Raw genomic sequence first — 17,731 nt, 5'->3', positions numbered from 1 at the left:
ATTTCGGTGGTGACGCACACGCACGGCGGAAGCGGCGCCACCGCCCCGTCCCGCCGTGAGCGCACTGCGTGCTGGGGGCTGTAGTGCCCCGGTCGGTCGCTATCACGCGACCGAGCCACGGTGGGGCGGGCGGCGGAGGCGGCGCCGCCCCTGGCAGCTCGGGCCGGCCGGCAGAGGAGGCAGCGCGGTGAAGGGAATTAGACCGGACGGGTCGCGGGATGACGGATCCCGCGGTCCGGGACGGCACACGCATTTGCGTTACGGCGTCCGACCTGGTCGCCTGAGGCCCGCTGCTGCCCAGCGCGCGCAGGCCGCACCGCTGCTGACGTTCTACCTGACGCCAAACTCGAACCTGCCGGGCAGCAGTGGTTTTGCCGCCACTACCGCGCGCGCTCACGAGGGGGCGGCAGGGAAACCCACCGCCGCCTCTGCAGCGGCCGCTGAAGTGCCGCGGGTCCGAGGGCATCCAGGCTTCCCACCCTCCTTCGGGATTCACAGCGCTGTCCGAACAGCGGATTCGTCACCCGGTGCGGAAGGAGACAATCATCCCGCACTCAGGAGGGGCGTTGTTTATTGCATATTTGCGCAAAGGTGGGTGCTAGGTGGTAATTCCACAAAGCTAGCACACCCTGCAGTTAAACAAGCAAGCAATTTATACTCACCCACTTAGTTTCCAAAGTCCTTCCCCCAAATCGTTATTGGTAGTCACTTACTTGCCACCATTTCTATTCGGCTAAGGTTTTCTCCGCTTCAAATTATAAGTACAGTGTTCTTTTATTCTACAGCCCGTGCTCAAGGAGTGTAGAGGGGGAGTAGGTCTTTTAGGTCTTGAATTGAGTCGGTGGTCACCATCTCCCCCTGCCACCTTTACTCTTCCCCAAGTTCATGCTTCTTTGGCAATCATGTGGCCTTTGGTGCCTTCTGGGGCAGGATGTTTCCTTTTCATCAGTCTTTAGTTCCTTCTTCGAGGGTATAGTCACTGGCAAAGCCTGCATCATTTACACAAAGTAACCAGGCCTACACAGTGAAACTATTGAGTACTGGTCCTCCTTAAAGGACAGTGCATCGCGTTTAACCCTAAATTGAGCAGTACCACCACAGTTAGGCCGTAACTCAAAACACATGACTACATTCCTCATGTAATCTTCCTCACAGGTCAAGCCCTCTGGCCATACATTCTTCTATCCCCACTGGCTCTCCAGTTAGACCACGTTTTCTTTAAATGTCATGTTCAAAATTAGAGAACGCCAAGCCAACGCCCGAGGGAGTGGAAGCATTACTTTGCCCATTTAAAAAACAAAAAATACCATATTTCTGTGTACACGGCAGGGCACAGTGTTCACCGTTCCCAGCAGGGCATCTCGCCGTCCCCTCGGTCAGTGGTGCCCTTCTGCAGTTTGCCACACGTTTGCAGCAGAACTGCCAGGCCAGGCAGGTTCTATGCCCCATCTGTGCGCTTCACTGGCCCTGCCTGCAGAGCTCTGCTCTGGTCCCTCTGTGCGTTGTGCGTGCTTTAACTCAGGTTGGTCTGCAGTGCAATTCATCAACATCACTCTGAATTCTACACCTAACTTTCAACACGTGTACCGGCTGGTATTGCCTGCTCAAGTACTGGGAAAATCCTATGTCAGAATGAAAATAAATAGTTAAAGGCTCAGGACAAAGCACCACGGGTGCAACACATCCATCCTTTTATTTTGAAACTAGATCACGTGAACCACTCACCAAGTACAAGTTTGCATCCTCTCACTAGCAGTTTAATTTGTGTCACCCTAGCTCCCCTGTGAGAGCTTTCTTTGAGAAGGTATTAAAAGCTTTGCGAGGTGGAGGTCTACACCAGGATAACAGCCCTTGTGGGTAGAGGGGACGAAGCAGATGTTAGAGAAGATTTAACTGGTCTGACATGCTTTGTTCTCAACAAATCCGCACTGGCTCCTACAGACTGTCATACTGTCATCTACCTGTTATGGCCTACAGCGCTACAGTGTTTTGCTGTTGTTGTTCTAGGGCCTTCCCAGTTGCTGAAATTCGGGTTACCCATCTATAACTTTGCAGGTGTCCCCCGCCCCCTCCCCTTTTTTTCCTAAGTCGGCTGCTTTGAAACTTACACCGCCTCCATGAGTTCTTAAAGTTAATAACAAATGAGTCCTAACCCATAAGGCTTGCAGTAATTTTTCTGACAGTGACATGAAGCAGCATCACATTATGCTCCTCTACCATTTATCTCAAAAGTTAGAACAATGTCAGAACCAATCAATCTTATACTAGGCATGAAGAATAGGATCTGAGAAATACACACATTATTTTTATAGAAAAGGACATGAAGTGTTGGATTCCTAGTCTGCTCTGAGCAGAAATTAATTCAGAAAACATTAGCATTCAACAAATTTGTTTGCCATTCTAAATACAGACTGATGATGAGACAGAACAAGAGCTATGAAATCTTTTAGTGATTAATAACAATTTTCATTGCCAGCCTTTCTGAGCAAGTACTTTCCGTTTGCTCCATATAAGACTTTACTGGTTGTATGCCACTGAAAACAATACAATCTTAAAGTATATATAACATATAAATATATTACATGAAAAGAAGAATACTTTGCAAGGACAGACATTTGGAAGTTAGTAACTGCCAGATAAATTACTGCCCTACAACATTCATTTTTAACCTTTTGGCCTCAAACCTAGAAAAAAGGCAATGATTCCGTAGACAAAACTTGTAACAAAACACTTAAAATCTATATGCATAGACAACTAAGGGATCTGTATTTTCTAACAGTCTTAGAGCTTAACTTTCCAACCAAAATGAGTTTAGTGGGTTGATATTACTAAGACATGCTATTTTTTTTTTCCTCTAATGAAACACTAAAAATCACAATACTACATTTTATTTCAGTTAAGCGAAGATTTAACCAAGTGGGAAAATTAATATAAGATAAAAGCGATATCCATTGCAAACATATTGAGACCACCCTTATTCTTACTTGCTTTTTGTATTCCATATATGCTAAGAGCAAAAATAATTTGTACAGACAATTGTGTAGGAGCTACTGCTAGACTGAGAAGTCAAATACAGGTATGCGAATATACTGAATCTTTACCATTTGCTCTATACTCCTTCATATGGATCGTACAAAAGAAGGCAGCAATGGAACACAAGAAGTCTTTTCTTCCCATTTCTGCCAGTTTGTTCTTTTCTAGTATGAAAGTGTAACTTGCATTAGTCAGAATTTTGCTCAAAATATAAACATGTCTCTCACAAACATGAAAGAAAAGAAGAGATCATTCAAACCTGCATTTAAACAAGAGAAATCTATTTATTTACTGGGAGTTGAATCTAGCTGATAGGCACCTTTGCCATAGCTGTCATAAGTGGAAAACATGTACTTCTGGTAATGGAGTTAACTTAAAAAATGCATAGTTTAATAGCTGCAGCTCTGTTTTACAATGTCAATATATAGCATAGGTCATACATTTTCTTAGACTAGGTAGAGCCTAAAGATACTAATACACTATAAACTCAGTAACAGGGAGCTAGCATTTCACAAGCAATAAATATGAGAAAAAAGAAACAATACTTAGGGTAGGCTTAACAGCGGTTTGGAGAATGACCTTTAAGAAGGCATGTACATCATCTGTGACAAATACGTTTGGTGTTTTTTTTTTTTTTTGAGAGAGACAAAAACATTACAGAAAAATATATATTAATACACACAACTGCCAACGTAATGACTTCAGTAGAGATTACTAATCCCCACTTACTGATCCAAAAGGACAATTTTTCACTAAAGCTTGCCAGTAAGAAATCATTGTATTATAGTGACATTCATAGGCAATGCATGTCTCAAAAAAATATAATTAGTGTTTTCCTAGGATTTATATCAGATGACCTGGGTAATTATAGGTATGGAGGCCTGACAAATAGTACAATTGTTGTCAGTAAACATGATCAGCTAAGAAAGGTTATAATAATGGAGAGATATAATTAATACAAATTATAAGTTTGGATGAGACTTCTTCAAGGCTTAGTAACACCTGTTTTGATTACCAACATGCTACACAGTGTATGAGCGGTACTGAACATGTGGAGAGTTTAATATTATCAGTGACATAGGAAAAATTTACTGATTAATTGCATATTCACATTAAAGGAGAGGTGACCTGCACCTCAGATAAACATAAAGCAATTTCTAGCCTTTGAACAGCCTGTCCAGTTGGTCAGTAATATTCTAAACTCTGTGTTGTCCACATACAGAAAATTAAACAATAAGGATTCACACACCCTGTACTGGTATATTCTCAGCTGAGGACAGGGCTCTCCTTCAGTCAATGTAACAGGATAATTATTTCACCATTAAAAATGAAAGATATGATGCAATAAAATAACTACCTTAATGTTAAGGACTCAATGCATACATAGCATGATTAAAAACAGAATTGGTTTCAACTAACCAGGGAAAATATACAGAATAAAGGATCTCTTTTTTCTTCATGTGTGCCAGATCACTGTCCAACAGAGACACAGATGGTAGCACTTTTACATCTTTTTATAGTTATAGTCACCATAATAAAAAATTAACACCACACGTAGGGGGGTGTATGCATTTGTGTAATTAACTCACAGTAAAGCTAATAATTTTCCATATGCTTACCTATTTTCAGTTAAGGCATGCAGCTGAATGACATCCTTTACATAAAAAGAAAAGAAAGAATGAATGGGAAAATTGGAAACATATAGACTTGATAGGACTCACTGAAGTCAGCAGGAAATGTCTCCTTGGTTTCTCACTATCCTTTGACTTTAATATTTAAAAATGTAATTAATTCAGTATTTTTATACTGAGAGCAGTCAACAGGCGATCTTTTTTCATATATGCCTTGTCATGAAATCACCACTATTTATTTTAGACCGGAAATAACAATCATAAGCTATGCTTTTTTCAGCCTGAGGCCAGTTTGCTACAAAGCCCTTTTATATACAATTACAATTTGAATTTAATCCAGAATTTTAGCTTGTTGGAAAAATATGCTTGTATTAGAAGCATATCAAGACTGTACTTAAGAGTTTTACACTTGCTGCCTCTTAGCTTTCAAGAGGAATATAAAATACTGGCTTTATTCTAAAATTCTTACTCTGAGGATCACTTTCCCTGCACTGTACAGTTATGTCACATATCCTGAAGAGGGATTTCCACACTGCTACTCCATAAAGCTTCTTCATGGGAATTTTTGAATCATTTTCACACTTACTCTAAACCATACTTAAGTTCATTTGATATTTTGGACAACACCTGTTTTTCCACTAGAGCAGGTGAAGAAGGCAGGACTGAAAGCGCCAATTGTCTACAAGCAATTAAAGTTTCATGGGGAAGAAATCTTAGTTGCTGGACTACACTGAGAAAGGAATTTTACTGTAAGGCCTCTTTACTTTTGCTGATGGTGTCATATTAAAAATATCTTTAAAACATGGAAAAGATATCCAAAACAGCGGATGAGTGTAATTTTGGCCAGTATAAACTGAAATAGGCAAGGGTTAGAATATAAGAACACAATCTGCTCTGACTAAACATCGGTGCCATTGAACAGCCGCTAAATAAGCTTACAGTGGATAAAATAGGTGTAAAGTACAGTAGGTGTGACCTCTACTGCACACCTCTGCTGCAACAGTTAGATGCACGAGGTGTGATCTTTCACCACCACAGCTCAGAAGCAGAAGCACTTGCTTTAAATGCAACTATTAGCAGACCACCACAGTTTTGCTGGTGCAGTCTACTTTGCTTTCCCAGGATTGCCCCTGTGTATATCCTAGGCAAGATCTATAGGGAAAGGCAGGATTTATCAGAGCAGCTAAATATACATCAGGCCAGCATTAGCTAAATATATACATTCGGCTACATTAGGTTAGCAAACTCTGTCAGGACCTGAAAAACGAATAGACTGCCTGAAACTCTGTATACTTTTATAGCTTTCACCCCTACATGATAACTGATACAATATGCCTACAACTTGTGTTAACAATAAAGGCAGAAGCATTTCTACTATACACCCAAATGATGAAAGCGACATCAATTCACAACCTCTTAATCCCCCAGTTGCTTCAGAGAGGGAGGAGATAGATCATGAAGGGGCACTCGTCTGGCAGTGTGCTTTCTGCCAGACACAATGGCATTACCCTCTCTAATGCACTGGCAATGGCACAGAAGTAAGATTTAAGATCTTATCATTTATCCTGTCCTCTTTCCCTCCGGCCTGGTCTTTACTTTTACATACACCAGGAATTGGAAAAAAAAAACACAACAAAACCCCCAGACTGCTTCAAACTAGAATCCCATGAGGACAAAGATATCCTTCATTTTCACAGGAGTTAACATATTGTGTTAAAGTTAGGCTCCCACACAGTTCTAAATCCAACCAGTTAATTTAGGTGAAAACTACCAACTGCCTCGCTCCAACCAGGATTAGTTAACTTGAGAGACAGTTCTGTGTCTAAACTGAGGCCAGAAGTGTGGGTGTACTTGATGTAGACATGTATGTTTTAAACTGGGTAGCTCAGGTATTGGTAAGAGCGTCTCTATAGCAGCACAGACCTCAGTGGAAACCAGCAGCCGAATGTCTACCCAAATTCCCTGACAGATTTTGTTGATCATATGGAGCAGCGTGCTGCCACTTCTAACAGCTAATTTGACCAAAGCTGACTAGTTTAAAGCCATTTCCGATACATCTTCAGTCCCATCTCTGGGTACATAAATAACCATACCTAACTTGTCAGGTCACATCTTTCTACCTTTTTATGACAGGAGGAGGGTTCTGTGAACTTCCAGCGGTGAGATACCACCTGTAATAAAAGACAAGCAGTGGGGAAGCTAAAATCAGGCATTAGATGTAGCACATTAAGTTTTTTCCTTTATCTTTTTTTTTTTTTTAGTGTTGAGAAATAAGACCTAGGAAAATGATACATCTGAAGCACGCACATTACTAGAACTGCAAACAGTGGGGTTTTCTGGGGTGGTTTGGGTTGGTTATTTTTTTTCTATTTTGCCTAGAAAGGAATTAAAGCAGCCAGCCACAACCATGACCTTCCCACATGGAAATCTACGAAAAAAAAAAAAATCTCTCCAGAAAAACAAATACATGGAATTATAACAGAAGTTCAACCTCATGCAGCATTTACACCTCGTAAACCCATCCTGCAAGGGTGCCCGAAGGAGCGGTGCCGCAGACCTCCCGCGGCGGGTGAGTGGCGGCGAGCAGACTCCCGAGGGAGATCTCCCGCGGGTAAATTCTCTCCCCAGGGCGAGGGAAGATTTTGACACCCGCTGCACTGGGAGATCTGAAATCTCTGCCACTCAGGACGGCACCGCACCCACTGTACTCAAATTACGAGGCGTCTAATTACCTTTTGTCTTGGCTTTCGCCGGCAGGGACGCGGAGCCCGGCCACCAGAAAGCGGGCGGGCCGCTCCCTCCGCGCCGGGCCGCAACGCGGTCCCTTCGCGGGCGCAGCCCAGCCCCGCGACGCGGCGGGGCCGCCCCGGTGCCCTTCTCGCCGCAACCCCGTCCGCCTCCGCCGGGCGCGGCTCCCCGGCCCCCCCCCGCCCCCCACCCCGCCGCGACGAGTGTCGCCCCGGCTCCCCGCCCAGCCACCCACCCCCTCCACCGCCTCCGCCTCCTCCCAGAGGCCCCGCTGCCCCCTCCCCAGCCACAGCCGCAGCCCCGGCCCTCCCGGCAGCAGAGGCAGCCTCCCGCACCCTCAGGTACGAGCTCCGCTAGGCCGGGCGCGGTGGCGGCGGCCCCGCCGGGCGAGGAGGGCGGACGGGACCCCGAGGGCGCCGGGGAGGGATTGGCCAGGCGGCGAGGGGAGGCGGGCGGAGAAGATGGCGCCGCCGCCGGCCGCGGCGCCGGGGAGGGGCGCGTGCTGAGGCGAGCGGAGCCGGGCCGGGGCTGGGCGGCAGCGGCGGCGGGGAGAGGCCGGGGGCTGGCGGCGGGGCCGGGATATGCGGCAGCGGCTGCTTCCTGTGCTGAGGCGGGCTCTGCTGCGCTCAGCGCGCCCCTGGGCCGTCCCGGCCTCCCGGTTTTTCCCTCAGTGCCGGCGGCGCAGCTTTCCCGGGTACGGTGCGTGTGCGGCGGGGGCCGCGGCGGGGGCCGGGGCGGGCGGGCTGGGGCAGGCCCCCGTGTCCCGGCACCGTGAGGTCGGAGGTCCGCTCCCGTGCCTCGCTGCGTCGCGTAAGAGGTGGCGGCGCGGCTGGTGGCGGGGGCACCTTGTGCGCCCAGGGGAGTGCCCGCCCTGCCCCGAGTGCGGCTTCACCGCCGGAGTCTGTGGGGAGCCAGGGGAGCTCGGCCCGCGGCCGCGGAAACGCGGGGCTGGCGGCGAAGCCCTCTGGGGGGGGGAAGCGGTGGGGGAGCCGGGGACGGCGGGCCCGCGTGTGCCGGGGAGGCCTGCGTCCTGTCCTGCCCGCCCCCGGCAGGGCCTGCCCGGGAGAGCCCGGTGTGCGGCGGGGTTGCCGCGCTCGTGTGTCTCCAACTGCACCTCCGTTGACAAAGCAGGCTCGGTCATCAGCCGTACGGCTATGGCGCGGCTTTAGTTGCCCGGTGGGCTTGCTTTGTTGGTGTCCTTCCCCCCCCCCCCAAAAAAAAACCCCAAACAATGGAATTTTCATGTTGCTTAACTTGCCATGTCTTCCTAAGCCATAAATATTTTAAAAATTGCTTACATTCTTTAAAAAGAAACTGCTATCAGAGTTACACAAAGTTGATGGGAGCAGCCTCTTCAGTTTGTGACGAGCTGTCTAGTACTGGCATTGTGTGGGTCTTGGCTTTGTGTGTGTGTGTGTGTTACCAGTTCCAGTAGAGACAGTAAGTAACCTCGATCGAGAGAGGAGCGGCCGGGAGGTTGGCATGGCTCACTTTAGGGGCAAATTAAACTGCGTAACAACTCGGCAAAGTTTTTTCAGGAAGGGAGCTGGGTGAGGGAAAGAGGCTAAGTTGTTTTCTTTCTTTCTTTAACACTGTATCTGTTATCTTAATAGCAAAACCTATATTTAACACTGGAAAACTAAGAGACGTCAAAAGTAGCATCTTTCGGGGGGAAAAAAAGTGAGTTATGATGACTCATGCTGTCAATGCTTGTGTGTCAAAATTCGGATGCACCGTTACTGTTTGTAATTGCTATGTATGCTTCAGTATTGTAAAGGTAATCCACAATGTATATTCGGAGCCAATGCTTTTCTCAGGCTGTAGTTTCTCCTGCTGGATTACTCCTCTTTAAGCATGTGAATATATGCAGTATTTGGACTTAATTTTATATATGTGAGTAGGCCTGTTGTGTTTTCGTACTGCCTACAACCATGATTTAATCATCCGTTGAATTTTAATTGTGAATTAGGATTTACATAAATAATAATGAAATGAGAGCAGGCATAGTGCTTTCATGTGATGATTTTTTTTAAGATGGCAAACGTGAAAATTAAGAATCTTTTTCCATTACATGTTCCCTGTTTCCATTTCTGGTTTTTGTTCATACTTTCACCTTTTTTTCAGCTTTAACTTTTTCTTATATAATTTTTAACCTTCATCTGCACGTCAGGTAGCAAGATCATTTCTCAGTTAGAACTTCTTATCTCCTCCTTTTCATCTCATGTACAGCATTGAAATTATCTATTCTAGTTGGGAAGTCCCTAGAAGGGTTCATGTTTGCATGCTTTTTTTTCTCACTCTCTCCCTTCTGTCTTCAGTTGCTTGTAAGGCTGTGGGTTAATCCCTGAGATGAAACAGTACCTTTGGGAATTTGATCAAACTGTCAAGGATATAACTGATTTTGTACATGAATACAAAAGCAGTTCCCTACCATGTTAGGTCCAGAAGAAGAAAGAGAGCAGGGACAAAAAGTTCCTTTGGTGTTTCACTGAACTGGAAGGTGTTAGGCTCCTAGCTAGGGGTCATTGCAGGTTATTGTAGAAGTCATTTACTAAAAATACTATCAGACAATTTGACAGATCACATGTTGGGTTGATATTTTTGATATATTAATTCTATTGTATTAGACGCTTTCGTAATAATTTTGATATATTCATCTTTTAACAAGATAGGAATCAAAAAGTTTGTAATAAAAATGTCTGTAGAGGAATTGATTTAATCAGTTTTGTGTCTAGTTATGTATTTGTATATGCATGGTCTGTCAATGAGCATCTTTATGTTCTCAGCTTTTATGATGTCTCTAAGTTGATAAAATATGCTTATGAGGTAGCACTGTATATATGTAACAAGGTGATTTTTGGTGGAGTTTGTTTGAAAGTTGCTTCACTATAGCTTTCTGTTTAGATCTGACATTCTGCAACTTGTTTTTAGAATGAGTCAGAACTATAGCTTGCCTGAAAAATTGAAATGGGAAAAAATGCTGTAGAGTTGAGAGTTTACTTACAGCGTTAACAGTGGAACTAGAATTGAATTGTCCAAAATCATAAAAACTAAAATACAAAATAGGTAAACAGCCAGGATTTCCTTTGTTGAAACACACCGCTGACTCTTGTAAATTGCTCGTTATTATAGGTCTGTTGGTTATGTCAAAGCTCTAGTGTTAGATAAGCAATTGTTTTTAACGTGGGATTATACAGTACTTTTCATGATTCAGAATCCTGAAGTTCTGTTTTTGTTGCTAGATCAGATTTTTCTTGCCAGTTCTCTCATCTTTCTGTGTATTTCTTGTTATGCAGTATAACTAAAGTTTTACTCTCATCTTGTTTTTTTAATTCAGACCTCACAAGTTTTTTTTTTTTTGAGGGTATGAGACAGATGGTAGCATAAAGTGTTAAGTGAGTTGGCTTTACAAAGAGTCTCGGGCAATCTGATGTGCTACTTGCAGATAAAATGTATGAAATACACATCAAAATACAGTTAGAGGTCCCTCCTGTAGCGTCCAGTTTATGTTTCCTAGCGTGTGCAGGGCCATCTGCTAGACACCACTACTGCACTGTGGTTGTGGACCAAGCCCTGCAGCTGTAAGGTTGTGGAGGAAAAATGTCAGGGAGGGAGGAAGAGAGAATGAGAACCACTCGCTTGCAAGTATTCAATGCATAAAGCAATTAATTGAATTAATGAGTACATTTCTGAAGAAAATGAGGAAAATATATTTTCAAGCAGTTGGTCATGTAATGCAGAAACTAGTCTTATCAGTCTTGTTCTTAGCATGCAGTTTGAGACTGATGAAAATAACGATGCAAGCCGAAATACTATGCCAGATTTGTGAAATCTTTCTGAAGATCCTATATCATCATATCATCTAAAGAGTAAAACCAGGTAATTTTACTTAAATTTAAAAAAGAACCAATCTTTCAAGTAATGAAAGGCTTCAAAACCCTTTTGGAATTTGCTTAATTTTAAGTAGTCTTGTAAAAAATCAAAGCAAAGAAGTGCTAAGTGTCTTATATTTCTGGTGAACCTGAATAAAACTTGTTTACCCTTGGAGGGTGTGTTTTTTATGAATTGTTTGGAGCAATTTTTGAGGAGAGAGGAGAAGTGAGCTGAAGTGATGTAGAAATTTTAAAAAATTTGTTATCCTTTATTGCTGTGTCTGACATCAGATTGTATAAAAACCTGCTTTTTTTTGGACTTTTTTTACACAGTGCTTTGGAAACTGTGGAATTGTCAAGTTAAGGAATGTAGTTTTAGGGCAGTAAATTAGCTTTATGGTGTCTTGATTTTATGTCCCATCCTGTTTGACCAACACAAGACTGTTGAAAACACACATCGTTTTACTGCTTGGACCAGTTACTCAGCTGGGGCCTGATCTTACATGTGAAGCTACCAGGGCCCTTGTTTTTGCCAAGTTCACACGTGGTATTGTCTCATTAATGCCACTGGTAATTCCCGTATGCTGGTGTGTAGCACCAGTGTTTCTGCTGTCAGGTTGGCAGTGAAACCTGTGGCAGACCAAGTTTTACTGCTGTGATCTAGAAGCTGTAGAAGCTGGACCCTTCTGGGAATGAGAGCAAGGCAGGCATCTGCCCTGGCCACCATCATTAGGAGGGAATTTTCCGAGTCAGTTACAGACTTGGCAGAAAGCTGGAGACTGAAGTTCTGAAAATGCTTTAATTGTAGCAAGACTTCAGAATTTCTTCAAAATGAACTACATAACAAAGCCTTATAAATATTCATCATCTTCAAACTTGCCTGATTTGGCATGATTAGTTGTTCTAAATAACTTGGTAGCACTGATTAAATCTTTGTGGGTCTTTGTAGTTGGAGCTTTTGTGTATGAAGTAATATGCTGAATTCCTGATGAGTTTAAAAGTGATAAAACACGTTAACATTTTGAGCAGTTTATCTACTTATGCAGTCTATCTGCCTATGTATGCGATCAGATTTATTTAAATCAGCATCAGGAATGTGTTGGGATCTTATACGTTCTCTAGCTTCGTGACAAGTAAATTCACAGAATATCGATGCTTTATGGATGTTGAATAATGTGAACTGTTTTTGTCTCTAAATATGTAAAAGAAGGATTGCTAGGTTTGTCTACTGATGAACCTGTAACCCGAAAGAGTTATGGATAGTCTCCTGAAGTATCCTTTATGGTAATGGTCACCTGAGTTGATTTAATTTATTTTGGTTTGGTTTGGTTTTGGGGGTTTTTTTGAGATTACTCTTTCTCTGCTCCATTTTTTTTTTTTTTATTACATTCTTGGTAACAGAACTTAGTAAAAAAATTTGTCTGATTTTAGGAAAAAACCTGTACTACCTACAGTTTAGTCTAAAAAATAATTTTTAATTATAGCATACAATTGAATTGAGAAGTTAAGAGAGGAGGTAGATTATTGATTAACTTACTGGTAACATCACTGTTATACATACAAAGATGTCACAATGCCATCGAATTCTACTGCTGTCGTGAGGAGAGGTAGGTGCAAGAGACAAAGAGGACGGGTGAAGACCTGTAGAAGAATGGGGATTTATTTTATTGTTGCAAAGCCACGAGCTTGCAACTGAAGAAGTTCATGGACTCCTCCAGAGTGCTCGATTCAGTGCTATCATCCCTGTAAGAGAGGTGAGAAAACTGGCCGGTAGTTCTGTATCACCGGGCCTCGTGCTGAAGCACACAGCACTTCTTTCACTCCAGGCTTTGGCAGCTGAAGAAATCTTCATGTAAGTTACTAAGAACTGTAAACCAAGATGGATTAGTAAATAATACAGAGAACACATTATCAATGGTAGCTCCCTTGCAGGACAGAGAGAGGTTTTGGCTCGACAGAGGTTTCACTTCACTCTGGTAAATGGCAGGCAATTAAATTTGGAATTAAAAAACCCCCTCAAACCTAAAAAGAAATGGATATAAATAAAACACAGAACTTGGAACAGTTGCAAAATGTGAGATTGAACATTACTGTGGTCTTTGTATAGTTTCAAAGACACAGTTAGGACTTCAATAACAATTGTATTGCAGGCAGCATAACTTATCAAGTGTATTCAAGGCAGATGAAACATGAGTTGAAAACAAGGAGCAATTCAGATCCTAGTATGTACAAGTGTAGACTTAAAGTGAGCATGTTGCAATACCCACAGGTGTGTCCATAGAAGTAATTTGGGTTCAGTTGCATAAAAGCTTCAAGCAAACCCCAAATTTTAAGACAACCGGTATAAATTGAAAGCAAGCACCAAAATCTACTGAGCTGGTAACTGTTGCCATTCATCTGGTTACATCGAGCTGATTAGTGTTTATAGCCATTCATCTGGCTCAGACCTATGTACCAGCATTTGAGTTAAATATGTGCAGCCAATCCTGGCAAAAAAATGTTGAAAAGCACTTTGGAGTTTGTGCTTTGGGGGTCATATTTTTATGAGCTAGTTACATTCTTGCATTGAAGCAACCCTCAGGAGTTTCTGTTAATTGGTTTTCAAATATGGTCCTTTAATTGTTCAAACATTGAACTTAGGTTTGACTACACTGGCTAATTTTTAATTAAAGTAAGTTTACTAAAATAGCTTTGAAAGATTAAAATAGTTAGGCAGAATCATATATCACTTAAACCCACTTTGTAATACTCTGTTTGCAGGTGGAACCTGGCATCCCCAGAGAGCCTCGCTGGTTCCAAGGGACTGCCTGCCTGGAAATCATTACAAAAATGGGGCCTCAAAGAACAGAATATAATTTTACTTCAGAGTGTTATAGTTTAAAATTCAGCATCTGTTGTAACTGATACTTTTCTTCTGCAAGTGAAGTAATTTTGATGAGGAGGAAGGAACATTTAATATTTCCTAGTCACTGAATAGGGACACTGCTCTCAGTTCAAACATCCCCATTCTTTTCTTTCTAGCTCTGTAATCTTGCCACCTGTAATTTTTGAGCCAGTGGAAGAATTCCCACTGCCACAGTAATGCTTTGTATTTGTTCCCACTGTCTTTGCTTTATGGGGTCTTTCTCTGTTGCTTCTGTTCTGTGAAAATAGTAGGACAATATTTCTTTTAATGACGTTTTTGTTAGGATAGTAGCTCTGCAATAAACATAGTATCTAGTTTGTGCATTAATTTCTTTGCTATTGACCATCAGCATTCAATGCTCACTGTAATGACAGCATAGCAAGTAGATATAGCACATGGTACTTCAGGACAGTGTCTGAAAGCAACTTTAAGAATTAAGCTACTTCTCAAAAAAATACAAGAAATATAGAATTCTTTCTGTTTCCATTACTTTTTTTTCCTATGGCCAAAAGCAGTTCTATTGTCAAAAAGTGATTTGTAGTGTTTTAGGATTCTTGTGTGAAAGAATGGAACATGGTATTGTTATAAAGCAATTGCACTTAGAGAACTTAAAAGTTGCACAGAAAAGCAGTCATGTGAGGGAATGTTTAATATCTTACAGTTTACTCCTTAAGAAAAAGTCATTGTATAAGTACTTGTATCTTAAGTGAAACTTTCTTTTCTAGCTATTGTATTGTAGTAACATAGCACCAGGAAGAGCGGTACTTAAGCAGGAGACTATCGGTCTTTTGACACGTTACCTTCCAGGAATATTGCATAGTTGATCTGCTCTTGCTTTTATATGAGTTGTCTGGTACTACAGTTTAGTTTGCAGGGAAATAATTGTGGGTTAATCATGCAGACCCATTTGAAGTTGAAGAGAATGTTGTATTCACAACGCCCATTGAAGTAACAATGAAGACAGAGATACAAGTTTAAGTCCTTGGTTTGAAGGCTTAATTACTGCCAAGCTGGAGGTAGCCTATGAAGGAGGCAGAAGTAGGGAATGATAATAGAATGAAATGGAGGTGTACAGCTTCACAAGACATCAATTGAAATCTCATAAGATTTCACAGAAGCTGCGTAATTTGATGAATCACATTGGAAAGATGAGTCATCTGAACAAAGAGTAAAGTTCTGTGACTTGATGTGGTGTAGAAATAACAGGGAGATATCAGATGACAAGGAAATTGTGTAACGTTAAAAAGAAAACCAACTTGAGAGGTTTATAGTATATATGCATCTCATGATAAGCAACTAGTATCTTAATGAGATGGAATGTTTTAGCTGAAAACCAAGTGATAAGTGTTCTTTAACAGAGGCGAAATCAGGGGATTCAGAGATCTGCTTGCTCTCCTACATACTTGTCAGTCCAATAGAATTGTGTGCAAGTGAAATACAATTAACAGCAGCTTCTGTTTCATAGTTTCATCTATGAATAGTAGTATCTATTCTCACTTAATGAATTTTACACAGTATCTTAAGCTTAGTGGAATATTTCTACTTAGGAGACTGAACTTTGAACAAGGAGGCATTTTTTAAATCATAAGCATGGATTATATCAGTGTTGTTGATACAGAGCAACATAGATGTTGCCGTACTTGGAGTATCTTTGGTTTTGAATGGTGTCTGCATTTTTGCAGAGGAAGGAAGCCCATGGATATTCCAAGCAGGATTAGCCTGAGTGCAGGGTTAAACTAGTGGATAAATGACAGGTTTAAATGAGAGTGTAGACATTTAAATTTAAATTCAGCATTTCAGTTACTGTTTAGTGATTATGTTTGACTGCACTTTCATTTCAAGTTCATAGCACGAGAACCATGTTTTACTAGTGGAAGTGTTTCTTTCTAAAATGCATTGAGCTGCACATTTTATAGAATCATGGAATCATTTAGGTTGGAAAAGACCTTTAAGATCAAGTCCAACCATCAACCATGCCCACTAAACCATGTTCTGAAGTGCCTTATCTATGCGCTTTTTGAATACCTCCAGGGATGGTGACTCAACCACTTCCCTGGGCAGCCTGTTCCAATACCTGACAACCCTTTCAGTAAAGAAATTTTTCCTAATATCCAACCTAAACCTCCCCTGGTGCAACTTGAGGCCATTTCCTCTCGTTCTATCTCCAGCCACCTGACAGAAGAGACCAGCACCCACCTCACTACAACCTCCTTTCAGGTTTCAACTTTTTTAAAGTTACTTCATATTGTTTATGTCTTTTGCTTAGAGACATTCAGATTCTGATTATTCATTGATGCTTTCTGTACTCGGCTTCTTTTTTTTTTATTTGAATTATAATTCCTGTTTGTAATTTTGCTTTCTTTCATATAAGGGCGTGTTATAACTTAAGTCTGCTTAAAAGTTGCAAAGTAATCCTTTTACTTCTTTCAAAAGTATTCAACAATCTAATGCTTACTTTACTGCTTTTTTTTTTTTTTTTTACAATATTACCTTCTCCAGTTTACATATTTATCTCCTTCCTCAAGCATAAATCCAGTCTTAGACAAACTTTCACTCTGCTACAGGTAAAGTCTTAATTTTCTGTTTGTGAAACACTTGTTTTTCACTGATTCTGCTGTAGACATTACGTTCATAAACTTTCTATCCTTAACATGCTGTTAATAATGAGCTCTTTATCAGCCTCGTTATAATATATAACACCAACACTGATGACTGTGCATCTGCTGGCTTCAAGTTGGCTGTTGTTTTTATATCATAGAATCACATGAATAAATGGGAAGGAGATAATCCAGAGGGACAGTAGCTCGCAGAACTGCTTCCCATTTTGAGAATGATGCAGTATTTTAGGAAGGAGATTTTCTTAGCTAACTCCCTTTTTCATTTGTAATTTTAAACTGTAAATAAAATATATAATGAGTTTTTGTTTTCTGAAGTTTTTTGTTGTGTATCTGGTAACATTGAGTATGCACTTGATTTGCTAGCTGGAGAGTTATTTCAAATATCATGATTGAAGACCTGAAACAATAAGTATGTTGAGAACTGTGCAGTCCTTGATGTTCCACATCCTATACAGTCTTAAAGCTTGTACGTAGTCTTAAAACTTGGATGAAGTTCCTTGAACCATACAACCTGAAAATGGAAAAGTAAATACTGTGAAACTCCTTGTTATCTATGTGATACCAACAGGACCACACAAAATTTCTCATGCCTCTGTGTATGTGTTGTGGTGGGGAGTTAGACTTGGATCTGGTTTTCTTTGTAAGTGAAATTAGTTCAGCAATGACTAATGAAGCTCATGTAGTAAGTTACTTGGCAATATGGCAAGCAGCATTTCACCACAGGAAAAAATTGAGTTTGGTTGGTATTTGTTCTGGTTTCGTCTGCAATAGAGTTAATTTTCTTCCTAGTAGCTGGTATAATGTTATATCTTGGATTCAGTATGAGAAGAATGTTGATAACACACTGATGTTTTCAGTTGTTGTTGTGTTTAGACTAAGTTAAGGATTTTTCAGCTTCTCATGTCCAGCCAGCAAGAAGGCTGG

General features: G+C 41.6%; 1 protein-coding gene across 4 annotated transcripts in view; it reads left to right on the top strand.

Annotated features, from left to right (window-relative positions):
- Nucleotides 1-7,673: 7,673 nt before the first annotated feature.
- IDE (insulin degrading enzyme) overlaps nt 7,674-17,731 on the top strand; it is a 71,888-nt gene continuing 61,830 nt past the window's right edge. Inside the window, exon 1 of one of the 4 annotated variants that reach the window (XM_030029869.2) lies at nt 7,674-7,753. Coding sequence is in view for 2 of the 4 variants with exons in the window: in XM_030029868.2 (XP_029885728.1) it covers nt 7,994-8,106 (113 nt within the window). In the remaining 2 variants the exon portion in view is untranslated. Of the gene's footprint in view, nt 7,754-7,927; nt 8,112-17,731 lie in introns of those variants that run through there. The other 3 variants (XM_030029870.2, XM_030029868.2, XM_030029867.2) reach the window with 3 other exon arrangements.

The sequence above is a fragment of the Aquila chrysaetos genome, chromosome 11 (assembly GCF_900496995.4).
Source record: "Aquila chrysaetos chrysaetos chromosome 11, bAquChr1.4, whole genome shotgun sequence".
NCBI lineage: Eukaryota > Metazoa > Chordata > Aves > Accipitriformes > Accipitridae > Aquila > Aquila chrysaetos.
The sequence above is the reverse complement of the archived record's forward strand: the minus strand, read 5'-3'. Positions and strand labels throughout refer to the sequence as shown.